The sequence below is a fragment of the Podarcis erhardii genome (genome assembly GCF_964252035.2).
Source record: "Podarcis erhardii genome assembly, chromosome: 9".
In the NCBI taxonomy this organism is placed as follows: Eukaryota; Metazoa; Chordata; class Lepidosauria; order Squamata; family Lacertidae; genus Podarcis; species Podarcis erhardii.
Genome location: NC_138512.1, coordinates 56,477,604 through 56,504,951, shown reverse-complemented (window position 1 = coordinate 56,504,951; position 27,348 = coordinate 56,477,604). Strand labels below are relative to the sequence as shown.

Genomic DNA, 27,348 nt, shown 5'->3' with positions numbered 1-27,348 from the left:
GAAGGTTTTAGTGTTTTGGAAATTTCATATGCTAGGCAGAGGCAAACACTGGCCAATATATTCAAGGCCATCTGGAATAAAATATTGGTATTTAAACCAACTATTTCTTCAGATTAATATTTTAAATAGTTGATTATTTAGAAAGACACTATCACAGAAACTGCACTATGCAAAGGGTATCTTTTTTGAAACAGCAAGCATATTTTTACAACTCAGGGAGAGCAAAGACAAAACACAAAACACCCTCAATAGTAAGATTAAGAGTTTAATAATTACACACTTTTTACATTATGAAAATAAGTCATAAATAGTGTAAAAATAATTCTGAAGATCAACTTCTCACAAGCTAGGAACAAAAACCAAATACAAAACTCAAAGAAACAGGAATAATTTTAAAACTGTAAAGAACAGGAGAAACCAGGAGAATTTGACAAAGAAAAGAAGTAATTCATATTGTTTCATTTGGCTCAGCCTTGAATTATGTCTGAACCAGAAGCCACACTTAAGTAAAAATGTATAACAAATCAAAAGTGATGATTTAAGCCTTGAAATTATTTACACAGCCATAGTTTTACAGTGAAATGACACTCAGAATATGTGATATGAGAATGACTCATGTAATGTTTCCCACAGTGACAATTCACTCCAAATCTCATCATCTTCTTTTAAGAAAGACTGCTATGAAATATCAAAATAACTGCACATACAGGTCAATTAAAAAAAGTAAAAAACACAAATTAAAAATATAATATTTTCTAAAAAGAAAAATGATCAGATACATACACCTTTAAAAATTGTTACCAGGTTGCATTATACTACACTTCCCAAACATGTACAACAGAAAAATATCCACAATGAATGGGCAAAATCCATTGGGAAGCTCTCCTGTACAAGCTCCAAGATGAAAGTTGCATAAGGCTTTGATAGTATTGTTCTGAGTATGGGGAGTTAAGTTGTATGCCACACCCCGCTAAATCCCAGGATTGAGCAAGTGTTAATATATAATCAAGGGTTCTAATTATTGGACAAGCAAGGCTAGCCTCCTGGTCATGAGCCATTCAGGGGAACAAAGGAAAGCAGCTCTGTGAGACCCTCTTGAGGTGTTAATACTGTGAAACCCTCCATCGTAGGCTCAGGCTGTACTTATCTGTTGTGTCTCATTCCAAAAGGAAACACAAACCCTGGGTAATACGTGCTTGGAACCTCTGGACTCTTGCACCACTCGGAGATTGGGATTGTGTGCAACAGTATTATTGTGTAGCACCCTTTCATTTTATTGGAAATGCCCTGGAGAGCTGGACAAAGGATTGTGACCAACATTAACAACATTTAAAATAAACCCCTCTCCCAATCAAATGCTTCCAAATTATCTCAAAGCAGTACCAAGTGTGACTGAGTAGATTTAGATGGATTTTCAGCAAAAATGTTTAAAGGTAAACACTGAAGGTCCCTGGCTGGAATAAGTCCCCCTGTTAATCCAAGGAAAGACAATTCTTTTTCTGAGCAGCATAGTAAACAGGATGCATTTCAAATACCAATATTTTTTAAAAATGCACACAAACTCCCAATATTACAGAAACCTCATCCTTTTTAGCATCCATTTTGCTGTTTGGGTGACCTTGTCACACAGTCAGACAGCAATGATCAGAAATCGATGTGACACACACACCCCGCCAGTGTTTAGCCAATCATTGGGCAGTTTCAGAAATGAATTGTATATTTCACAGCACTGGACCACTCAGACTGATATTGAGATGCCACACAAGAAAAAAAAGAAAGATGTTTCTCTTAACAGCTTTAGGTCTCATTGTTCAAAGCTCCTGGAGACCATGTTGAGACAACTTGTGTTTTTATTCTATTTATTTATTTCAATGTAGTTTTTGGTGTGAAAAGGAAAAGTCTCTTTTTAGGTAAAACAAAAAGATACAGATATAACTGTATGACAGTCAAGTAACAGAGCTTAGAAAGCTTGCAAAGAAAATGCATGTCATCAAAAACCTCATTCTCTTGTAGAAGAGTGCACCCATTCTTGTAGCTTTTACTCTTAAAAAAATAATTACACAGAACAATTCCATTATACAAAATAAATCCAACCATGTATTCTCATAGTTAACAATGCCCTATGTAAACCAGAGTTGCATCCAGCAGTTCTGTACGGTGAATAAATTCAGAACCTACAAGAATGTTACTGGATCGCCTCTTGCCTGTTCTTAGCCAGCATTAACATTTTGGGGCATTTTTATTGCACCAAAAGTCAAAATTCCACCTCTGGGTTCCCTTAATTGAAAGCAACAACCCAGAAACAACAAAATTAAACAGTAATGCAACAGCAAAGCCTAATAGATATCTTTCCAGTCCCATATAAAACTAAAATACTTTCAAGCCTGTACATAATACTGACGATGAAGAACAATGCATTTCAAGTCTTTATAGCATGATACATAGGCAAACATAAAGAAAAGTCATTTGACAGTGAGAAGAAATACAACAACTCTACTTCAAGAGCCCTGGGTGCTTTGAGGCACACATGGAGCTCCTTCATGATCATTAACTTCAATGCAAAGTCTGCACACACAACTTGTGAAAACATGAATTCACCCTCCATTTAAATGAACAGCATAGGAAAGTAGTTGGGAGATCTTTGGGCACACAGTTGAAACCTCTGGATGAGTTTGATTGTATCTAAGCCTCTTATAGACACAATATGGAACATGACATCACTCAACCTCTCTATAACATCTCTCTGTTATTCTAAAATTACAAACAGATTAGAGAAATGAATGCTTCATTATGAACTGTGGTCCTACATCATCCCTTGCAATTATCTGTTCTGTAAGCACCCTGGAAGATACAATTCCTCAGTTTATGGAAATTAAAGGAAAGCAGCTTCTCCATTTATGGAGCTAAAGGAAAGATTAATCTGAAACATGTTGGTTTCAGGCATGCTGTTTCTTTGTTGAGTAAAAGATACCCATGAGGACGGACACCAAATAAATATTGCAGGGAGGTGTGTGTTGAGGGGTAGGGTGGGAAACAGCAAAAGAAAAATAATCACAGAAACAAGAAGTTGGAGTTGCAGAACTTAAGTAAACTCAAGCTGTGTCCAATGTTTGAACTGAAAGAAAAAAGATCACACCGCCAACAAACCTGCAGATTTTAAGCAAAGGAAACCTGCGGCAGCAAAACATAAACAGCTACACTAGAGACACACAATAAGAAGAAAAAATAGCACCAAAATAATTGTCAAAGATCAACACAAAAGGCACTGCATGTCTTCCAAAAGTGACTGTATGGCTAGAATGAGCACATTTGCACTTTCATCAGGCAACAGATATTTTTAAAAATCAGACACTATTTTGCTATCTCACCAACTGACTTATCAGATCACAATGTAGTTCTACTAGGATGGCATTTTCAAAATGGAATGGGCTCTTGCTAACAAGCAAAAGCATTTTAATTACAATGGGCAAGAATTAAGATGACTGAATGGCCAGTTCTAAGCAGATGTATGCCAAACTCATGGAGCAATAAATGAGGGAAAGAAAGAAAATGAAAACCAACTAAGGCAGGCGTACGGAACCAGTAGCCCTCCAGGTGTTGTCGGACTCGCATCCCATCAGCCGCAGCTGTCATGGCCAATGGTTAGCTGTAAATAGGAGTTGTAGTCCAACAACAGCTGGAGGACCACTGGTTCCCTTCTCCTGAAGTTCACACAGTACATACCTGTCTGTTGCTAAATATATCAAAATGACTGGTGACCACAATGGGAATTGCTGGCAGCTGTTTCTGTGATTATATAAAATCACATGTTACATTGATCTGTATGCCAATTGGCGGTTGGCAGCTAGAGCAAAGCAGACTGGCATGCAAATTTATTAATTTACAAAGACACTATTCATGAACTTAATTTCACTCTAAAATTAGTGGTTGATACCCCGTTGTTAGCTCATTTAAAGTGGATTAAAAATGTGTGTTAAGGGTTTGACACAGGGGTCAATGGAGCTCCATTTTGTGACCCTTGGCAAGTTTGCTTGCAAGCCACATGTTGGGACACTAAAGGATGTGCTACAGGTTTGCGTGTAGCCCTTACATCTGATCCAGCCTCCCCACTCCACCTGTTCACATTTCTTGAGCAGATCTGGCATAATTTGACCAAGTGGAAAGGAAGAGTTAAATGGGAACATGAGAAGAGCTCACACATTCTTCATTTTTGACACACTGCCTCTGTGTGCATCTGTGCATTGCATGAGTGCTAGGGTGGGGAAATGGCTCTGTTTAGTCCTGTAGGGAACCTTCTGTAGTCAGACAAGGAAGGCTCATAACCCTCTTGCTTTAAATCACAAGAGGGATGAATGGAGACACTTGTGCCTTAATAATCTGAAATACAAACTAATAAAAATGTACATTGGAATGTACACGGGGAGTTGACAGGCTCCATTTCTACATAATGAGATTGGTTATGAATATTGACATCAGAACATATTTAAAATTATGCATTAAATGTCTTGGGATGCAATAACAAACTTCTTGCATTGTGGATAAATTGTTCAAAGATATGTTTTATTTGCATGTGTGCATTAATGTTAGTGTGTGTGTACACCTGTATGCACACACATGCAGATCAATATAACTTATCTCATTTATTTAAAATGCTTAAATCCTGTCTTTCTACACACACAGGGCAGCCTACAATAAAAATTAAAACAGAATCACAACAACAAATAAAGCAGTTAGCAAAGACAGCATCCTTTTTCTGAGTTCCCTGAGCAACTGATCTTTCTTTTCTCTTTTCTGCTCAGAGGCCATCACTGAAACTTTGGCAAAATATTTGTTAGAACTATTAAGACAAAAGCTTCAGCATTAAAGCAGTTATTGTTGAACAGAAAATTCCCCAGCTCTTTGGGGTGCGTGGGAAAGGAAGTTGTTTTGAAGGGGGGGATATTCTTTTCATTAAATGGTTTTGACATTCTGAAAATGAAATCTGAAATGAAAATGAAACATTATGAAAATGAAATCCGAAGTAAAAGTACAAATGAGTTCTGGAGATACTATTGATTCATGGGCAGAAGGCAGTACTGTACTAAGCTAATGGTATGGTTCAGACATGATAGTTTATTGTGATGACAATTATCTTTGGTGAGCTTTGGGTTTGGGCACCCCACTCTGCCCCCTGGCACAGTAGTGAGGAGGAGTTTTGAAGTGTGCACTCCAATTTCAGATTAACTGCAGCTTGTATTGAGTCCTAAACAAACTGTGGTTAATCTTAAATATGCACTTAAGATTAGCCATACTTTAGGGATAGGGTAGCATACTATACTGCAGTTCATCTAAAATGAAAATGTAAGCATTTGTTCTCCTTGCACATGTACCAGAGGAGGTGCATGAGCCCAAGGCTTGCTGCAACATATTATCATCATGCTAAACAATGGTTTAGTGTGATGTCCAAAGTAGCCATTATTTGGAAATGGAATCATTATGAGGTGATGCACATGACATTTCTGGAGCAACTGATGCTTGTCTCCAGAAACATATGACTGTGTCTTCCTCACATTATTTCACACATGTATGAAATCTCTTATTTGGTCAGACTTTTTTATGAATGTACATAGAAGTTTAATCACCATTTCAACACTGGCAATGATTTTTTTTAAAGCAAAGTAAAAAATGCAACATAAATTAGTTTCTCGGGGTGTCTACAAATGTACTTTATGAATACAAGTCTAAAGATTTGAAAGTTAAGCAGATGTGTTCAAAACAGAGAAATGAAAGCTGGTTTTTTAAGCAATATGCAACACAATCAGAACACATTCAGAAGTTCCACTGAATTCAATGGGGTTTTGTCCCAGAGAAGAATGCACAGGATTGCAGTCTAAAATTCAGATGAAATTCATTATACATTTGAGATAAAAATGTTGCTGTTACTGTCATTGTAATATTCTTTCCCTATTGCATACTCTTTGGGCTACAGAACCCCAAAACAGGACAACTGTAAAAGGAAAAAAAGGTATATGAATAAATGTGTTCATATGAATTAAAAAGAAACAAATCCCTGCTTTGCAGCAGTAAAGACCTTATAGAAAAAAAGACCACACTAAAAGAAGTTGAACACAAGTGCGTTTTTCAGAACTTAAATTTCAGGAAGCATGTATCTGCTTGGATGATAGCGAACTGAAACACAAATAAAATAAAATATATTTTTCCAAAATCCTATAAGCATTTGATATTTCATCAGGAACTTCTAAAATTCAAATGGCGAGCCATATACAGTCATGTCTGTTCCATTGCTTTAGGCATTTCATGGTATCTTTTGTCAAGAATCCTTGCCTTCAAAAATCTCAAAATGCAGTATGTGAAACAAATACTGCACCAATCCTTGAAAATGGTCATGTCGATACTGAGACCTATCATCAAATGATCCTTTTGGTATCTCTCTGCAGCTTCATCAACCTACTCGCAAAGCAAGATCTTCATGCTTCTTTCCTCCTTGGTTAAATAGTCAACAGGGACTAGTGTTGAAATCCACCCAATTTGAATGGCTTGTGACTGCGAGGAGTGCAAGCAAACAGAGGCTGATGAAGAGGTTTCACCCTTTTGACAAAGGTGGCTTCATAACCCAGAAGACTGAAAGCCATCCACCGCTGGAAGGAACTGGAGCTCCCTCCAAATTCAAGACCATTGTCTTAATTTCCTCCTCTTATCATTTTTTTGCAATAAGCCATGGTGTGACTCCCTTGAGATGACAAAAAAGAACAATTCAGGTGTCTGAATGAAAAGTCACAGCAAGCAACCATTGTAGCTCACGGGGATGATCACACAACAAGCTGTTTTGGCACACGAGTCATGCTTCTGATTTTAGTCAGCACAAGCAAATATGCGAGCTATGAACCAGTGATAAGATTGATGAAGGTGAACATGGAAGCCAAGTCACTGTATTCCAATGGCAATCGGGTACAGTATGTTTCATAGCACTGAGCTCATATTTGGTCACAGTTTCATGTAAACTAGTTCATGGCACTTGTTGTCCATGCAGGCCCAAAAGAAGACAAACCAAGAAAAAACTGGAAAACTGCAGAAACAACTCAAATGTCTATGAGTGATCACTCTGTAAAGATTAACTCTGTATAGAGACTAATACTTGATTTTGCAAGTTTGTTGCAGTTTATATTTTGTTGAATTGCAGATGTATGTGAAGAATAGAGGTACACATGGACTACTGCAAACAAGTAGAAGCAGCTACGTGTAAACATATTTCAGACTTGTAAAATCAATGGTTCCATTTTCAACTATAAATACAAGAGCGGAGTGTTATATACACAACTTCATGCTTGCAAAGTTAGATTCATCACTGCAAAAAAAACAAAGAAACAACATTTTGGCAAGGTTAGTAATGAGCTCAAATGTCTGCTTCAACTAAGTAATGGGCTGAATGAAGAGCTGTCTCTGATCTCCCATGAGTGGGAAATGGGACAGTTTGGACTGACTCCCCCTTCCCGCTGTTTCCCCCAAGAACAGTGTGAAAGTCTAGAGGAAATTGGCAAAATCTTCCTTTCTACAGTCTAAGCATTTTGATAATATTCTGCCATTCCCCTTGATTGTCCAAACTTAATTTGCCTAATAAAAAGTGGACATACAAGATGATTTTCAGCACCTCACCTTTTGCCAACAGCCAGGCATTGGTAAGCCATCTGGTCCCTGTTTGAAGAACAAAGTTCATGATTAAGGTTTAACAACATCTCTCAACAAGAATCCACACCCACACCATACCATATCTCACAAATGAAAACTTGTTTAGGAAGATAAGTAACATTCAGCAGAAGAATGGGTGGGATGCATGAAGATTCTCTTAACACACATAACCCTGTGTTCCTTGGATTTTCTGAAGAACAATTAACCACCATAGGAACACTTTAAAGATTAACAAGTGCCTTATTTCATGCAAATTTATTTGTGGCTTTGAGATCTCCATTGATCCATATGTAATTGTGGTAATGAAAGGACAATTAGAGTTCCAATGCAGCAAGAAGGATGTTGTAAGTGGCCTTTACCAGTTCACTGCCTTGGATCAACTGTGAACTGGACTAGTTAGTCCATTTAGGAAGGACAGGATAGGCTTGGAAAATGACAAAACTATTCAGAATAATCTTTCCATAAGCAAGAGTGTATCATTTCTATCTGGAATTACACTCCCGGGAGTAAATCAATTCAGCTGTAGGCTAGCTAAACCCAAACATGCTGGTTTATTTTCAGTAAGAACGTGCTTAGAATTAAAACTCTCTACATGAAAACCAGTGAAAACTAAATTCACAGAAACAGTAAGAATGTAAGAAGAGTCCTGGATCAGAACAGACCAGCATTCTGTTCCCACAGTGGCCTATCGGATGCCCATGAAAAGCCCATAAGGGAGGGCATGAGTGCAACAACACTACCCTCTTGTGATTCCCCAGCAACTGGTATTCAGAGACATCCTGCCTCTGATACTGGACATAATATAGCCATCATGACTAGTAGTCAGTGGGAAGGGTGCCCTGATCATGTGAAGCCCTTACACATGTGCAGGAGCTCATGCATTTGTAGTTGCTTCACAGAGAACCACATGCAATGCAGAGTGGCTGGAAGAAGCAGATGTGACTTTAGGAGAGGGGCTAAAGGTATGACTGCAACGTTGCTCTCCACATGAGTGACATATGCATAGGGCATGGGTAGGCAAACTAAGGCCCAGGGCCCAGATCCAGCCCGATTGCCTTCTAAATCCGGCCTGCGGACGGTCCAGGAATCAGCGTGTCTTTACATGAGTAGAATGTGTGCTTTTATTCAAAATGCATCTCTGGGTTCTTTGTGGGGCATAGGAATTCGTTCATTTTTTTTCTTCAAAATATAGTCCGGCTCCCCACAAGGTCTGAGTGACAGTGGACCGGCCCCCTGCTGAAAAAGTTTGCTGATCCCTGGCATAGGGCTTCAGAGTACCTGAATATAAGTTCTACCATCCTCATTGGCATCAATGGAATCAGAAAGTGGCAGATGATGAGGGGCTGGAGCAAACAGGCCCCATCTTAGTGCCTGAGCTGGTGTGGGCATGCTGGGAACCACTGGGGCAAACAGCATTGTTTATCCCCCCGCCAATTTTAAGTACCTTTTCTAGTCACTGGGCAGCTGGCCAAACATGTCCACAGTGACAAGTCATTTTATTATTCTTTTAAAATATATTGGGCAGTATCCAATTGAGTGCTTCTTACCACTAGTGCAAGGATTTTGGTTGTTTAATGGAACTTCCCTTTCTTCTCTTCTCCTCTCCCCACCTCACCTCCACATCTGTCCTTTGTATTTCCCCAATCCTCTGGAGCAGATTTGGGAAGAACATGGGAGACATATGGGTAGAGGAGCAGGAGGGGCAGTTCCATTGCGTAAGTGGAAATATTGGAATAGTTCGTGAGTGGGCCCAATTCAAGGTCAAGGCAGATGTGTAATTTACACTTGGATTTTCTATACGCCAACAAATTTTCTTTTGGGAGATCTTCAATAATTTGAGCAAACAACAACAACACTGCTAGTGTCTATTAAGTTTGTCCTATAGCTGCCTGCCTTCTGTTTACTTCCAGACAAAAATGATACTGCAAACTTCCCCCCCTTTAAGAATCATGAAGGCATGCTTGATTTACTTGCAACCAAATACATGAACTATAAGTTATCATTAATCAGAGGCAAACCAAATATAACATGGACTGTGTAGTCAGATAAATAATCATTTGATAACTTAGATTAGAAACATTGTGCTTGAAATAAAACCTACTTAACTTTAACATTCGTGCTTAAACTATACAAACAGTATCAGAACATGCAGATCAGCTGTAACTGCTAACCATTAAAAAGCCTTTGGCATTTTCTAGAAATGTGTAAATAATGTTGATTTTTAAAATGAAAAAATAATAATAATCATATTTTGATAATAATGAAAATAAAGAGTGTTGCCAGATTGGTACAAGGGAGAGGGATCGATGAGTAGAATTTTAGTATAGGTAGGAGCTTGAACTCATGCTAACATAAAGTTGGGAACTGTTGTGTATATTGTGGGAAATTAAGTTTCAAAGGAAAGACTGTTACACTGGAAACATTTAAGAAACAAAGACAGTGAGGGCTTTGGGCTGCAGGCCATTAACTCCTTACAAATGTCTGAGAAGTTCACTTTCAGATGTGTGTAGCATTCCAATATATAAGAGTGGAACTGTTCATAGGGACTGCAGACACATTAGTGAGGTCCTGAAGACTAGTTCCAAGTCATCCTAAATGCCTATATAATTTTAGGCAAAAAACAACAGCAAAACCCCCAAACCTATACCATCGTCTCCATATTTTTAACATTGGCAGCAGTAGAGAGCTCCATGGAGCATTTTGATTAAAGTGTCTATTCTAATACATCAAAAAACATTTCTCACTAACAATATCAGGGGAATATCTTTACTCATACATGCGCAGAGAACTCTGTTAGCATAGAACAGACTGGAGCAGCTCTGTTGTCCAACAGATATGGTACATATTAGAGCCCATGGTCTTGATCCTTTGTGCATTAACAGAGCTCCACCCTGTGTGTGTATTTCCCCTTTTATTTAAACAGAAGAGTATGAAGCAAGCTATAATGTCTACGGAAGTTAACAAGGTGTGGTGCAGTTGTCAGAGGGCTGGACTGGGATATGGAAGACCAAGGCATAAATCCCTGCTCAGTCTTGGAGCTCACTGGGTGACTAAGGCAAGCCACAGTCTCTCAATCTAACCTAGCTCACAGGGTTGTTGCAAGGGGAAAAATGGGGAGGGGGGAATTTCATATACTGCCTTGAGCTTCCTGGAGAAAAGGAGGGATATAAATGTAATGAATGAACAGGCACACCTAGGTGCGCTTGAATTCCAGTGCCAACAAGTGCTTACTGAAGTGGGGTGTCCATGTATACCAGGGGTGTCAACCTGGTCCCTACTGCCCACTAGTGGGCATTTCAGGATTCTAGGTGGGCGGTCGGGGGTTCTATGGCACAAGCTGAATCCTCCTTCCATCAAGCACTGGTGGGCGGTAAGGAAATTTTACCATCAAGAAAGATGCATTAGTAGGCGGTAGGTATAAAAAGGTTGACTACCCCGTGGAGCTACCATATTAATATTACTGCAGGGAATAAAAAATGATTTCGCATTAAAGTGGCTTGGATTAGAGATTAATTCCTCCCCCTGCCTGTGCATATATAGTACCCTTGCTTAATTTAAAAAGAAAAGCCACAGAAGCAGTCTGAATACAGTCATACCTCGGGTTGAATGCGCTTCAGGTTGAGCACGTTCAAGTTGCGCTCCGCGGCAACCCGGAAGTAATGGAGCATGTTACTTCCAGGTTTCGCTGCTTGCACATGCGCAGACACTCAAAATGACGTCACGCGCATGCGCAGAAGCAGCGAAAAGCGACACATGCGTGCGCAGACGTGCCGTCGCTAGTTACATTTGCTTCTAGATGTGAATGGGGCTCCGGAACGGATCCCGTTCGTATCCAGAGGTACCACTGTACTTAAAAGTTTGGAACATGTTCAGGAATGAGCTAAGATAAAATGTGTAGGGCAGGAATAAAAATGATACATTCTTTAAATTGGGCATTCCTGTGGTTTATATATCTGGTTTGTGTCAGCAAAGAGGGCAACTTCATTCTTGTAAGTAGGGATAGAACACATTTTGGTGGTGGTGGTGAGGATGAGGAGAGAGACAAGCAATCTTGAAGTAGGGTGGGTGGGAATTACACTTATTGTCAATGCTGGAATAAAACAAACTCAGAATCATTGTATGGTGGCGGGCGCAAAGTGCTTAGTGTTACGTTGCAGATGTTGAGAGGATGTTGTGATCTCTGGATACTGTTACGATCACCAAAGCAGCCAGTTTGATCATGCACATGCATGTACAGGGACATGTAAATGTAAAGTCTGGTCGGTTTAAACTTTACATTGGAAACAACTGACTAGAAACACAGGAATTGCATGCGGGTTGGTAGGAAAGAGCAATACTGTACCAATTGGCAAGGGGCATCCAGCCCATCCAGGCCTGGCTGGCCTGGCTCCCCTTTTTCCCCCTTAATTCCTCGGAATCCCTGTTTGTAAAGATTAACTTGCAACGTTACTAAGAAATATATTTTGCATTGACTTCGCTGGAATAAACAAAGAAGGAAGGAACAAAAGGAGGAGCAAGCTAACAGGAGGGTTATAATGTTGGTATTTTGCTTCTCAGAAACAAGCCACGTAGCAGAGCAAGTGACCTGTATGACAAAATATAGCTAATAATTGCAAATGCAAGCCTTTATACCACAAATTATGGAAATGTTTGTCGTTAATATCTATTGTATTTTTAAAATCTTCACTTTTTTTTTTGGAAAGAGTTAGATGAAATGTCACCATTTCTTTAAATGGGTAACTGGATTCTTTGGTCTGAATACCAGCTGGATACCAGCATTAGACCATATCAGTAGCTTGCTCCTTCTCATATTGCAGCGACCTACTATATTACTGTATGAGGAGACATGTCCAATACACAAGTGAGACGTACCAATGGGCAAGGTGCATCTAATCCAGGGGCACCCTGTTCTCCTTTCTCCCCTTTAGGCCCCTTTTTGCCTTTCTTTCCCTTTTCCCCCTGTGGACACAATGGTTTGGACAAAACAAATGTTTCATTCTTTTCAGGGAAAAAAAGAGAGAGATGCTTTAAAAGATATTTTTTTTAAGCCAATGGAGGGCTGAAAGGACACTTACCACTGTGTTCTACTTTGTATGATGCATTATGTGGAAAAATAAATGGTGATCATGAGCAACAACTGCATCAGTTGGGTTTTACTGAGCTTCCGTACTGATGTCATCATTATGAACACTTTGAATCCTACAGCAGGGCTTGAAAGCATGAATGCTTTGTTGGTCATTTGACTCAAAGAGGCACCTGGAAGTGCCTTCAGATAAAATCCACCCCGATCAGCCTGCTCGTGAAGACATGTAAGTTCCAACGCATTCAGCAAGGCTCAGTGCTGAACCTTGGTTGAGGAGCCGCTTTCTTACGCTTCTTTCCCAATAAAATGCTGTTTTCCCCAGGGACAGGGACAGGGACATTTGCCCCAGGGACAGGGATATTTGCAAGGGCAGGGACATTTGCCCCAGCCACACCCTTTTCACATATGTGCACAGACTCCTAGGGTTGTGTGGGACTGAGCCACAGAGCACAGAGAAGTCACTCCCCTTTCCAATGTAGTGCAATGTAAACTGCACCTGAGGGAAATTCATGCCTTTTTTTGTACAGATGGAAGCTGCCCATTCCACTGAAATGAATGGGAAACATTGTGCATAGATGAATTCCACATCTATCTAAGTATGCAAACATTGCTCCGAAATGGGATTTCTCTTCATAAGATCTTTTTGCCAATGAGGGAGCTATTGTCCTAAGAGGGCTGCACCTTAATACTTAGGAATGCTCCCTCTATCCAAAGGATGAAGTTCAGCTTAACAGGGACTGAATAGATCTGTGTGGTGCAGCTTCACTGAACAGAATAAAGCTGAATGAGAGGAGAAAATAGGATGAACTAAATCTGTAGTGGATTTTAATGAGGTCAATTTGCTTCTGTTCCCAAATGACTGTTTTTGTCATTACTTCTAAAAGGGTCTTGGCCAAATATGCTCTGCTAATCCCATTCTTAAAAAGTTCAATAAAGGGTCATCAGTCACTTAGAGAATTAAGTATGTATTCTTTTTTTAATGCCCTGCAAAAGGATTCAAAAGAAATCTTCTTCGTCAAAAGATACTCTGATCCTTTTTGCAATGTACATTCTTTTTCTAACGCAATATGCATTCTTTTTCTAACGCAATATTAGAACAACGTGTTCATTAAAACATCGCTTTCAGAGAGCTTAGTTATGTGTCCTGAATTTGAAACTGAAAAATCCAGCCACGTGGTTGAAAATGGAGCTGCTTTTTAAGGGGCGTGAAATATAGGAATTTCAGAATTTTGTGCTAATGCACAGATTTGATGAAACTGATTTGATGCTTAGGTGGACTGAATTGCTATCTGAGAAAACGACTTCATTTTCAGCCATAGGGAGACAGTCTGAGAACTAATTTAAAATAGATCTCACAGATGATCAGATGATCACAATGGTAAATGAGTTTCAGGCTCACTCACAGTTTTTAACAAAAACCAAAAGTGCCTCTCTTTGCTTGTTTGTTTTAATTTTAAAACCCACCACACGCAATGAGGGGAAATCAAGAATATTATAGAGATGGAGAAATAGCAAAAGTAAAATTAGTAGAATAAAATAAAGAGCAACCAAGGAAGGGTTGTCAAGGTTGTGGTTGGAGGCAAGATTTAATTTGTAAGGAAAAGGGGTAAAAAAAGACAAGATGAATTGTAAGGAAACAAGGTAAAAGGAGAAGGGAGGGATGCACCTCTGAAAGGGGAAAGGGGATTAGGATGATGCATAGTAGGGCTAGAAAACCTGTGGTCCCCCAGATTCCATGGGACTCCAAGTCCCATCAGCTCTGCCAGCATGGCCAACGGCCAAAGGTTGATGGGAGTTGTATTCCACAACATCTGTATGACCACAGGTTCCCCATCCCTGACATAAAGGAAATGAACATTCACTCATTTTCTCATAAAAAAATATTATGCATCCATTTACAGCAGAATATAAAACGTTTGCTAGAGTTTCTTTTTCATGTTACAATGTCTTAGGCAGAGCACACATACTTTAAAATCAATAGCAAGCTCACCTTAAGTTAATGTAAAAAATAATTATTATCATACTATTATGCATTTGAAAAGTGAAATTACACAACACACATGATATACTATGGCATATAGGACAAACATTCCAATGAGAATCAAACACATTTCCATGGAGAGATATACTGTATTACATCATATGAATGATGCTATTCGCCTATCTTGTCTGTGTGCCAAAATGTTACGTAGTGGCACTTAGGGGGAAACAATTCAGAAACTTAGGGGACACAGAAAACCACGATTCAAGTAACTCTGTTTTGTTTGGAACACTGTGTTTTTCTTCAGTATGATATCAAAAGCAATGGGCAGGCTAGCTTCCTGGTGAAGTAGCAGCCTTGAATATTTGCCATTAAGGAAACAAAGGGAGCGGCTTGGCACCAGAGGGCAAATGGGTGGGCTCCCTCCCTCCCATCAACTCACTGGTAGTTAGAAAGACAAAGGCCAGAGTGGAAAGTTGAGTGATGTGAGATAGAAGCTGGATGCAAAAGCTGTAGGCAGGGAAGCCAGAGAAGGAGCCATGCTGGATTGCACCCAAGTCTGCAGCTATGGAAGGAACAAGACCCTTATAGGGTATTAATGCTGTGAACCCCTCCATTGTAGGCTCAGGTTGTCTATATGTGTAAATAAACCATATATCACTAAGACACTAAAGTGTCCACTCTTCATTCCAAAGGAAGACAAATCCTGGGTAAGTGCCTGGAATCTCACACTCCCCCTGGATTATGTAGGATTTAGATCTGGAGGTAGTGTTTAAAGGACAAGGAAGCATTTATGGATTTTAAAGGCAAATCTCAATCCAAATTTCAATTCATTTCCTACTCCTAGAAAACCTAGGGGAAATCAATACAGTTTGTCCTTGCAGTTTTTGCCATCATTGACTTCAACAAACAATGGTCTGGCTAAGGAAGTAAAATAGCCTCATCCTAAGACTTACTGAGACAGCAAATAAATGCTTATGAAGGGGAAACCAACTGCCACAATGGCATTGGCACAAGCTTCTGTGTTATACCACCATTTCAGGGTTGTTCCCTAGCTTTGGAAACTGAAACAGTTATTCTTCAGATAAATATGATTTAAATAACTATTCATTTTCACTCTTAAGTTTGCAGTTAATGCTTCTCAGTTGGAAGCTGATAAAAAAATTCGATTTCCTGGTTTTACATGTGAAGTGGTCCTCATGTGAATTCAGGGGGGCAGGGCCACAGTACTACCCCACTTTGTGGTTTCCCACCTTCCCCCTGCATGGGATCAAGCAGCTATAAACACAGACCTCTATGTGTAATAGGCTTCCCTGGGAGGTGGAACCTTGACTATGAAGGATTCCAACAGCTGGGGAACCATAGGCATGTAGATTTCTCCCCTTGCAGATATTGATTCCTAACCTACACATAACTGAGGTGGGGCCTGGGAAGGCCGCAGAAGCTCATGAGAAACACTGCAGCCCCTGCCCCCCAGTTAAATGCATAAGAAGCACTTCACCTGCCAGAATGCTAGAAACTGGATACTGTTAACTGATTTCTTTGTCCTTGCCCTTACTTGCTGAAGCTGATTATTTTAATATTAAAAATGTCCCCAACGCAAAGATCTGTGGGTCTCTGATATACAAGTCTGTTCACTTAAATGTCAGAGAACATAGGAAGCCAGACCACTGGGTCCAGCTAGCTCAGTGCTGCTATTCTGACTGGTAGCAGCTCTCCAGGATATTCAGGCAAGGGCATATTTCAAACCCTACCTGGAGATGCCAGTCATTGAGGGAGGGATTTTTGTATGCAAAACTGATGCTCTACCATTGAGCTATGGTCCTTCTCCACAGCTCTGAATGGGTAATAAAAATATTCACAAAGAGCTGCTGCTGTCATTGACTTGGATTCAAAGAGCTGTTCAGCGAATGGAAGGGAATTAAATAATCATCTAACTACATTCTTCATTTAAGACTTTTGTGTACCACTCTTCTAATCTCAAAATGATTTACATTAAACATATTTAAAATAACATAAAATATAAAATTAACTATGTTTGGGGTTGTTGTTGTTGTTGTTTTTATATAAAAAACTCCATAAAAGTTGAGCGCTCTGCTGAAGGGTGGACATTCCTGTCCACAAGCCCCCTTCCCTTGTTCACACTGAACACATGAAGGTGAAAGTGGGACCATGACTGGTGGCCATAGTCATTGACTATGTCCCATACCTCTGTTGTTTCACTGAACAGTGAAACAGGTCCCTATGTGCATATAGCTGTTCATGCACTGGGGGCTTCCACACAATTTGGAACCTCACATGATGAGAGTTCCAGATCACATGGAAGACCCTTTATGTTTACAACTTTCAGATGTTCTACCAAGAGTGTGGAATTCATGGGTGTGAGCATTCTGATGTTGGAGGAGACAGTGAACTGCACAGAGGGGCTCATCTGCACAGTCCTCAAGAGGCAGCCCTTCAAAGTGGCCAGGGAGGTCTTCTCCTCCTGGCTACATTAGAAGATTGTAGAACTCTGCAGGGATCCACCTGAAGTATCTTAAGCAGCCCTGCGGCATAGCTAGCCTAGAGAAATACTTGACAGCCCCATGACAACGTTTTCTAATTAAGTTTAGATGCATGTCACATGCCATTTTTGAAATTTTCTAGGTTTCAAACACAGTTTGCCCTTTTGCATAGAAAGCTGCTGTTTAAGCAAAGTGAGCCTAAAGCTCTGCTGGGCTCATGGGACTAGATTTATGGCTCGTGAGGTCCTGTCCACTGCTCTGATTGGGGAATCTCTTGCATGTGAAAGAGGCCTGTTTGCACACCAGAGCTCTCAATTTCAGAACTCTACCAGTGCAAGGGAAGTATATGTAACCAACTGCACAGAGATCTGATTTTGCCTTGTATCCCCAAGAGATTTGCACCTGCACCAGACCTCCCATACTGGCCAGGAGAGGATCAATCATGGCACATGGGAGCAATCCAGTGACAATTAGGCACACTGAAGGTGCATCAACAAAGATAAGCCCTTAATTGTGTGCTTAACCATCACTTTGAGAGCTGAAATGTACCCAACTTTCTCTGGATTAGCTCAAAGTGTTTTTGGTTTAGCTTTTGTCTTCTCAGCAACAAGCCAGATGCTTTCCAGGTATAAATACAGCATCCATTTAATTGAAGCCAATGGACCTATATTGATTTACACAAGCTGTCAATCTGTCCCAGTGTCTCCTACCGTGTTGCTACTCCAATGTCTCTTGTCAGTAACTACTGTATAAACAAACACAGACTGTCAGGAGTCTTGGAGGAGAAAGCCTCTCTTCTCCCATTATGGAAACTGCTGACCTTTTGGGATCTGGGTGGAAGCTTTCTTTCACATTCTGACAGATGACTTTGTCTAGCAAAGATCCATGACATGGCTTTTGGCACACAGAAGGAAGAAAAGTCTAGCTTAATGGGACAAATTATAGGACTGGGACAAAAGAGCTGACTAGGCTAAGTAATCAAACAACAGTTAATAGCATTGAAGTCACCTTTTCTCCCTTTTCTCCTACATCACCCTTTTCTCCACGAGGACCAGGGAAACCCTATAAAAAATGAACAAAAATACCTCTATTGGCTTCTGTATGTGGGCTTGCCTTTATTGTGTAGCTGAATTATCTACACACACACACACACACACACACATACACACACACCAGGAAAACTGTACCAAATGATTTTGAAATTAGAAAGCGCATAATAGCAAGAAAGTTATTGAAGATGCCCAGCAAAAGACACCCTTATTTTCCTACATGCAAATTAGCACTGGCAATGTTAAAAAGAGAAGTGCTTCAGTCAAGAAGGCAAAATGGTTACAATTATTTCCCTCCCCACACTGCAAAAGAAGTTGCGTAACAGGAATGTCCCAACTGCAACTTCTGTTGAGAAATACACTCGGTTGCAAATCAAAACCTGCAGTCAGTGGTGCTTGAAAACACAACTGCATGGAGGCTGCTCCATGTGTCAAAGTGTTCCTTTAAACAGCTTCTCATGAGCTTTCAACTGTTTTTAACCATGCAATAGCGACGTTCTCTGCATGGTGAAAACCACCAGAAATTTGTAAGGAGCTGCTATCACAAATGGAGTATCATGCCACACACTCCCCATACGGTTACATTTTCAAGCAATATTGGCTGCATCTGTAGGCCTCAGGAGAAATATAATAGTACTTTCCGTGATCATCTGTCAGGTGCTCTAGTTAGCAGCAGTTGCTGTGGGCACTTATGAGCGGCACTATTTATGGTGGGATTTACAAGACTGCCCTTACTTAGCACTGCTTTCTCCACACTCTTCAATGTTATTTTCCTATCTCTATGATTATTTTAAAGGCAAACGGCAATGCAATGTTTAGTATATTCTCTGCATGATTGTCATGCACAACAAATGGGGGGAAATTTGACATGCTCCAAGCATGCAACTATTGCTGTAAAACAAACATGTACCTACCACACAAATAAAGTGATGATAAATATTACTTACATCAAGGCCAGGTTCGCCATCTTTGCCCTATTAAAGAATCATATTAATTATGTTAAGCTTTGTTAGCTCAGTTTGTGTAAGATGTCTGCCAGAACTATTTAGGCATGCAGCTGCTTTATTGTGTAAACAACACAGACTGGCACACAAGCTCTCTTAAATGAAAGACAATAATGGAGAAGATGGAGGTGGAATCCAGCCTGCCTGGTTTCCACAACAGACTCACCTTATCGTATCTGGGCAGATCATGATCCAGATCAGATCAATGGTCTGCTTCAAAATCTGCACTTCAGTGGATTCCACTATAAGCTGGTGGTCTAAGGGCTGCACTCTTCCATCTTTTTCTTTAATACTTCCAAAATAAGGTCTCTAGCCAACCACAACTTGAGTTGTTAGCACAAGGGGCTTCTTGCCAACATGTGCTTTGAATGCAGATAGAGGAATGGCATTCCATTGTTCCCAAGGGAACAATTCCCTTGTGTAAGCACTGGTTGTTTTTCAATGGGAATTGCAGGGGGATGGGTGTCAGGAACATGAAGGGTGCGTGGCAGATCAGGTCTCACTCTCTGCTGGCCAGAATGGAGAGTGCCAAGCTCCCACTGCCTTGGCCCTCCCCTCTCCCCCTCAGCAAAAGGCAGCAACCTGATGCATTAAGAATGCAGGAGAGCAGCTCGACCCCTCCAGCCACTATTGTTTATGTGTGTGTGGAAACAAGAGAAATAGAGAGTGGGGACTGCTCTCTCTGCTTATTGCAACCAGACATTAATGGAGGATAGGATAGGTCTCTGTTTGAAATGCTGTCTGAGTACTGTCCTCCATCTGAAGAAGCCCCTTCTTTGAAGGGCTATTATTATGTACTGAATTGAATAGGATCCAAAAGGCAGCAGTCTGATTGGTCCTAGAACAATAGGATTCAGAATGCAGCAGTCTGATTGGTCCTAGAATAATAGGATTCAGAATGCAGCAGTCTGATTGGTCCTAGAACAATAGGATTCAGAATCTAGCAGTCTGATTGGTCCTAGAACAATAGGATTCAGAATGTAGCAGTCTGATTGGTCCTAGAACAATAGGGTCCAGAATGCAGCAGTCTGATTGGTCCTAGAACAATAGGGTCCAGAATGCAGCCGTCTGATTGGTCCACAGGAGCCACCCAATCCAGCTCCAGGTGGAAGTGAATCTGCAACCTGATTGGCCTACAGGTGAATCCCGGAATTAGCCAATAACGTGGGGCCCATTGTGTAAATAATGTATATAAAGCAGACATTCTGGGGGAACTTCCATTTCCTCCTCACCGCTATGAACTGAATAAAGAGCATGAAATCCACTCTCGACTCCGAGTATATTTCAGCTATTCAATCCAAGTTAAAGAATCATTGGAAGGGAGAGCAGTTGGCACACAAGCAACCTGGCCACAGTCTTCCCCACTATGGTGAGATGCATTTTTCTAAAATTTAAATTACTGCCATTATTTCTAAAGTTGCATCCATACATAAAAATTAGCACATGCACATTTTATATAAATCAGTATCCTCTTCTGTCATCCTTTTTGGTGATGCTTAAGTAAGTGGGAACCCTCCACTAAAATGTCACAAAATTCCTACATGGAATGTATTAGAATGATTGCAGAGTGCATAGCATATATCCTTATGTAGTTGGCCACATGTAGAGAGTCAAGCAAAAGATAATATACCATAAAGTCTAAGATAGATCCCTCTATCTCTCTATCCATCTACCTGAAAACTGTCCGGGCAGTTTAGAGAGCTGCTAGGGGAATGCAGTGACGTAGCGTGGGTTGTCAGCACCCGGGGCAAGGCAAGTAATTTGCGCCCCCTAACCCTTGGATTTTAGCACTCGAGTGCGAGCGCGCCCCCCCAGATGTTGCGGCTGGCCCCCCCTGCACCCCCCACGCTACGCCACTGGGGCTGGGGGCGAGCGAAGGAGCCAAGGACCCCCCCTTAAGGCTCAGCAGGAATTTATTAAATTTATTATTTGCGGAGCCCCCGCGGGCCGAGGCAGCCAAAGCCCCCTCCCCTCGGGCGCCTCCCCGCCCCCTCCTCTCCTTGGGCTGTAGGTGGAGCCCGCGCTCCGAGGCGCTCCAGATCCGGGATTGGCGAGCGCCTCTCCTCCCCCCGGCCTGGTCCGGGGGCTTCCAGCCGCGCTCCGTCCTCCCCCCCCCCGCGGCTGAGACTTGCGCTGAGAGCCGGAGCCAGCGGTGCCCCCTTCCGCCGGGAGACCCTCGCCCGCCCGCCGGCTTCCTCTCGGAGGGTTTTGGGGAGCGCAGGGCGCGGCGAGGCCCCTCGGAGCTCTCCTCCCTCCCAGTCGGCAGAAGCAGCCGCCGCCTGTGGCTGGGCCGAGGGGATGGCAGCTGCGTCGGGGTGCGGAGGCTGCCCGTACCCGGCCAGGCGTTGGTGGCGGCGTCGGCGCTGCTGCAGCAGCTGCTCCTCCTGCGAGCAGTGAGTGGAGCGCAGCCGCTGCGGCAGTGGCGGCGCGCGCGCGCACACTAGGGCGCAAGGCTGGCGGTGGCGGCGGGGAGCCCGGCGGAGGAAGGAACTTGTCCCTTCCCTCTGGACTCACGCCCCCCCAGATGTTGCGCCCGGTGCGGCCGGCACCCCTGGCACCCCCCACGCTACGCCACTGGGGGAATGAGTAATTCCCCGCTAATTTCCATTAGTGGAATCTTCTGTTGGACGAAAAACAATTCTATGCATAGAAAAACACCTGAAGATCCAACTCATTCTTCATACTTCTGCAAGTTTAATAAAATGTTGCAGAATCAACTTGAATGCTGGGATATTCAAACAAAGCAAAAGGCAAATAACGCATATTTCAAAATTATTTTATATTGGATATATGGCATTCTCCTCATACTGCGTATGTAAACAATGGAAAACTACTTGTATTGGTCAAAAATATTAAGAATCACCTTCAATGGATTGTGATACCTACTTAGTCCATCCTTCCACACAGCGAAATCAGTTTGCACAAGGTTTTTTTTTTTTGAAGATGCTATATGAAACTGTAACAGATTCCCCCAAAATGCAAATGAATCACAAAGCATTTTGCATAAATGACAGCTGATTGCCCTTTGTACTGGAGAGTCTTTTGAGGTATTTAAGGAGAAACAACATGATCCTGAGACTTTTTTATTGACCTGAATTCCTGCCATTACTTTCTGGTGCCTAGAGACAAGCGATAACACATGTACGGCAAAATGGAAATGGCAGGAGTTGCGCAGAGGGGGTCACTTTTAATTCTGGCTTTTCTCATTGTTGTTAGTTTATGTCACAACCTACTCTATTATTTATGCATAGATGCATGTGAGAGAATGAAACTGCCTAAACTTGAGATAAGGGATGGCCTCATGAGCAGTGACCTTGGGCAACTTAAACTAATTGCATTTCTCTGTGATGAATGGTCATAAAACACAGTAGGATTTAATCAAGGATTTCTGAAAATTGCACTTTCCAAAGATGTCGTGTAACTTACAGGCAAGCCATATGGACCTCTGGGCCCAGGATCTCCTGTGGTTCCCTTTTCACCCTAAAATACAATATCAGAAATGTTCATTACAAAGGGCAAAGAGGTTTTGTTTTCAATTATGCAGTATTTATTGTGTATTTGAAATCCATTTATTCGTGTAGCATTTATTTCAATTACACAATATTTATTACATTTCTGTCCTACCAAACATTCAGGGTTGCACATAAAGTTATCCTGTTTCTCTCCACCACCCCAACATACCTGAGGTCATCCTAAGGTTAGCCAGTATACTTTATGTATGAGGGCAGAAATAGACATTGCATGGGAGCTTCCTCATTAGTTGTCTTGACATCTTTTAAATACTGAAATGAAGTCACAGGTGGGTGTCATTTGGGGTGGGGATGGGGGGACAGAGTATTGTCAGGGGTGGTTGTTAAACCCTTCTCCCTCTTTGTCATTTTATTAATCAAAAGTATTCTCCCAGGTGCATTTGTTCTGTATGGTAACAATCTAGTCACATGTATTTTCTCCTTCTTGTGCAAATAGCAACTGAAGAGGAATGGGAACCATGTGGAATGGAGGGAAAGGGCCCCTCGTCACTCATAGCAGCTTGGTTCTCAATGGGAATTCAAAGCCAGATCTCGCTGATATGAGGCAAGCCTTAAGTGGCTGCAACACACTTTCTATAGGCTTCCGTAAGCTGTTTAAAGAATGAAACCCTCTACCAAAGATGCCTAACTCGTGTGAGACAGTATAGCGGTACCTTGGGTTAAGTACTTAATTTGTTCCGGAGGTCCGTTCTTAACCTGAAACTGTTCTTAACCTGAAGCACCACTTTAGCTAATGGGGCCTCCTGCTGCTGCCACAAAGCCAGAGCACGATTTCTGTTCTCATATTGAAGCAACGTTCTTAACCAGAGGTACTATTTCTGGGTTAGCGGAGTCTGTAACCTGAAACATATGTAACCTGAAGCGTATGTAACCCGAGGTACCATTGTATCTGTTTCTTTAATTTGTCATGATGTGCTTTAATATGGACACACAGGTACTATCCAGAACTTCTCAATATACCAGAATACTTGAGATTTGAACTTAGCTCTGGTTTATACCTAAATGGACAATGGTCAACTGCTATGGAGTGCTTTTTTTTTTTTAAAAAAAAAAAAGCCTTTTTTGCTAATATGTTACCAGTTATTGCCAAAAGCAGTAAAAGATTTGAGTGCCTTCCACTGGCAGTAGAGAATAATAGAATTGTAGAGTGGGAAGGGGCCACATGGGTCATCTAGTCCTGCTTATAATGGAGGAATCTTTTGCCCAATGTGGGACTTGAATCTACAACCCTGAGATTGAGAGTCTTATGCTTTACTGACTGAGCTATTACACATATTTTTGAAAAAACAACAACATTTTAGCTTTAAAATTCTGAACCTTTAAATGATTTGGTTGTTTTATTTTAATTTAATTTTTAAAAATAGTATGTAGCTATGTGGGTTTTTTGTTAGTTTGTAAATTGCTATAGGTTGCCTTGAGCATGATAAAGTGACTAACAAAATATATAAGTAACTAAAAAACACACACAAATTAAATAAAGAATTTATTATTCTAGTTCTCTTTTTTTGGGGGGGTGAATATGTGTTATTATTTGCACAACTACGAATCCTCTTTATTTATATCTGCAAGAGAACAAACACAATTCAATATGCTGAATTGATACCTTTATCATGCAAAAGAAAAGAACCACCCCAAAGAGAAGATCTCCTGCAAACACTCACTCTGTCTCCTTTTGGACCTGCAAGGCCATGAGGACCAATTGGACCATCCATGCCCTGAAAGATTAAACAAATAGGAGCTGACAACTCTGAATGAAGGTTTATATTTAGCAAAGAATTTCATGAGAATCAGGCAGAGAATATGGGTTGGACTTTCACTGAAGGGGCAGCTGAGCTCCCAGTCCTTCTGGCAAGATCAAACAGTGCTTACTCCCATCTCATTCATCTCTACTTTCATGTTGTAGATCAGCTGATTTAAAGGTTTTCAGATAGCAGGGGCATAGGTTAAAGGTTGAAACAAAGGGACTTAGGATAACAACAACAACAGCAACAACAACAACAATCATGCACAATTCACATGAAGACCCACAAGGATAGATGGCAAACTTAGAGGAGGAGATTTTAAGTTTACCGCTATGCTATTCCTTAACTTCTCCATTATTCAAAAGCTGCAATATTTGTTTCAAATAGCAGGAGAAGTGCAGTGTCTTTTAACGTGGTGTAACTTAGTGGTTTAAAAAGATCAGGAAGGTCTTGTTCTGAGCATTGCAAACAGTAGCTTTCTAACGTTGACTCTCAAGGAAGAAATAGAGAAAAAGAGAAAGAAAAAAAGGTTGTATCTGAATCAAACAGCAGTTTTACTAATGCAGGCTTTGAAAGCTGGCTTCTTTAACAAAGCTAGCAGGATCAGATCAATGCACCAGGCAAGAGTGATGCAGCCACATGGGCATTTTTATTTGAATGATGAGATCAGTGATTCTATCATGTCACCTGTCATGGACAAGGTGCTGTTGTTTTTTCTTTATCCCATGCACTAGCCCTATGTAGCAGGTATTTAGTCAGCTGTATAACAGGGTTAGTTGCAGCCGGTATTTCACACTGGACACAGCTATAGCACCTTAGGCCCTTTGCATCTCGAAGGTTACTAGCTTTTTTGTTAGCCGGGGCTCCTCCTCTGATGGAGCATCCTGTAAAATGCCTAGTCAGCACTGTACCAGAAGGGATAACAGCAGCAGCAGTGGTACCACACTGAACTACAAAAGAAATCTGCCTGCCGTAAAGCATGTAGATTTAGTAGTGAAGTATGACATACAAACACAAGGGACTCACCCGGGGTCCTGGCTTTCCGTCTAAGCCAGATGCTCCCTGTATGTTTAAGTGGAAGCATAGATGGCAGGGATAACACGAATGACAAGAATGTGAGATTAGTAACTGGTGATGATGAAACAAATACAACTTCTATTTATACACAGGATGCGAGCTGCTACAGGGTTCTAGAATAAGTATCACAGTACTGCATAAGGTTAGTTTTGATTTACACACAACATGAAGAGTCTGATTCTGATCCCCTTTGCAACGTGCCCCACATTAAGGTAATCTCACTATTTTTAGTGAAATTCACCTCAATTTTATGAAATCAGAATGAGCCCCTAGATGTATTAGTGCTACAAACCTCATATATTATCATGGAAGTTTATTTGTACTTTAACACACACATCTCTATTCATAGGTTAGTAAAACAGACTTTTAACTTGGAAGATAAAACAAGGGGAATTATGAATTTTGCACAGACATGTCAACTGTCTTTTCATTACCAGAACTGAAAGGAGAAGAAAACTGTGGAGCATTGCAAACAATATATGGGTTCCCATTGGAATGTCCTAATGATAAGATGAGAAAAAACACCTAGATTCTTAAAGAATATTTCTATTTCTTCACTGTATTAAAATTTAAAACATGTTCCTGAGCACACCAGTGTGTCAATTTTTTTCCACTAGGGTAATCTTAATTCATTGAAATTAGTTCCACCTATCACTTCCATAGGATGTGGTCTCCGGCCAGGATGTATAAAACTTTTGTAAAGTTTTATACTATTCATTCTGGCACTGCTGAGGAACAGAGGACCCCTGGTGGATATTGTGTGAACAAGGAAAGCCCAATGCCGCAAAATTCCAAAAGTGCTAATACTACTGTCTGAATTAAACAGGTCAGGTGGCTTCACTGGGAAGAACCAATGACTGTGAGCACTGGGCCCTTCACGTATTTTAAAAACCTTGATCTTGCCCTGGAAAAGTTAGACACTTTAATTCCCCACTGATTTCAGTAGGAAATAGTTAAGCACATGTGGAACGCCCATTGAATTCAACTGATTTAAAGTGCTTGATTTTCCTAGACTGTGCCTCTTCTGAACAGTGTGTCTGAATTATTTTAACTGGTTTGGGCCATCTTTCATTTCACTGTGTGAAAGGTCTACTGAAAAAGACCGGTAAAACGTGTTTGTATTTATGGTATTATAAGACTACAAGAAACCAAACACTGGGTTGGATCCATATTAACTTAGTCACGCGTTTGTCCCATTGAAAACTGTGGAACACGTTAGTCATGATGACTATCTTAAGTCTGATTGATTTTAATGGGGCTATAGCATGGCTAACATAGTCTAGCTCCAGCACATTTGTTTCATTCTCAATATTGAGTAATCCTGATTTTAGCACACCTTCATTGAAGGCAAATTTACTATAAGCACCACCAACAAGAACTATTCCAAAATAGTCAAATCAGAACAATTCCACAAATCTATGAGTAAATGAAAAACACTTTAAATTATACAAGCTAGTTTCTTAAGACTTCACCCTTAACGTCTCAATCCTTATAAATACTGAACTCAAGGGAAAAAAATATTGAATTTATATATATATATACACTATACTTAAAACAGTAAAATCAAACACCACACAGCATTCAATAATGGCATAATTCATGTGGAGGAACATGATGCTGTAACATTGTTGACACTGACAGATGACACAAAAATGGTAATAAAAATTAAAACCAACAACTGACAGAACTATG

At 40.8% G+C, this 27,348-nt stretch overlaps 1 protein-coding gene and 1 long non-coding RNA gene across 2 annotated transcripts in view; one reads left to right on the top strand and one right to left on the bottom strand.

Moving 5' to 3' along the window:
• COL25A1 (collagen type XXV alpha 1 chain) overlaps window positions 1-27,348 on the bottom strand; it is a 325,875-nt gene that overhangs the window by 12,453 nt on the left and 286,074 nt on the right. Inside the window, exons 31-36 of the mRNA XM_081876942.1 lie at window positions 24,499-24,552; window positions 22,734-22,787; window positions 19,251-19,277; window positions 18,263-18,316; window positions 12,029-12,106; window positions 7,654-7,692 (exon numbers count right to left, since the gene is read on the bottom strand). Coding sequence (XP_081733068.1) covers window positions 7,654-7,692; window positions 12,029-12,106; window positions 18,263-18,316; window positions 19,251-19,277; window positions 22,734-22,787; window positions 24,499-24,552 — 306 coding nt within the window. The remainder of the gene's footprint in view (window positions 1-7,653; window positions 7,693-12,028; window positions 12,107-18,262; window positions 18,317-19,250; window positions 19,278-22,733; window positions 22,788-24,498; window positions 24,553-27,348) is intronic.
• The window catches only part of LOC309350414, a 691,638-nt gene that overhangs the window by 437,958 nt on the left and 226,332 nt on the right, over window positions 1-27,348 (top strand). The gene's annotated exons all lie outside the window — the stretch shown is intronic.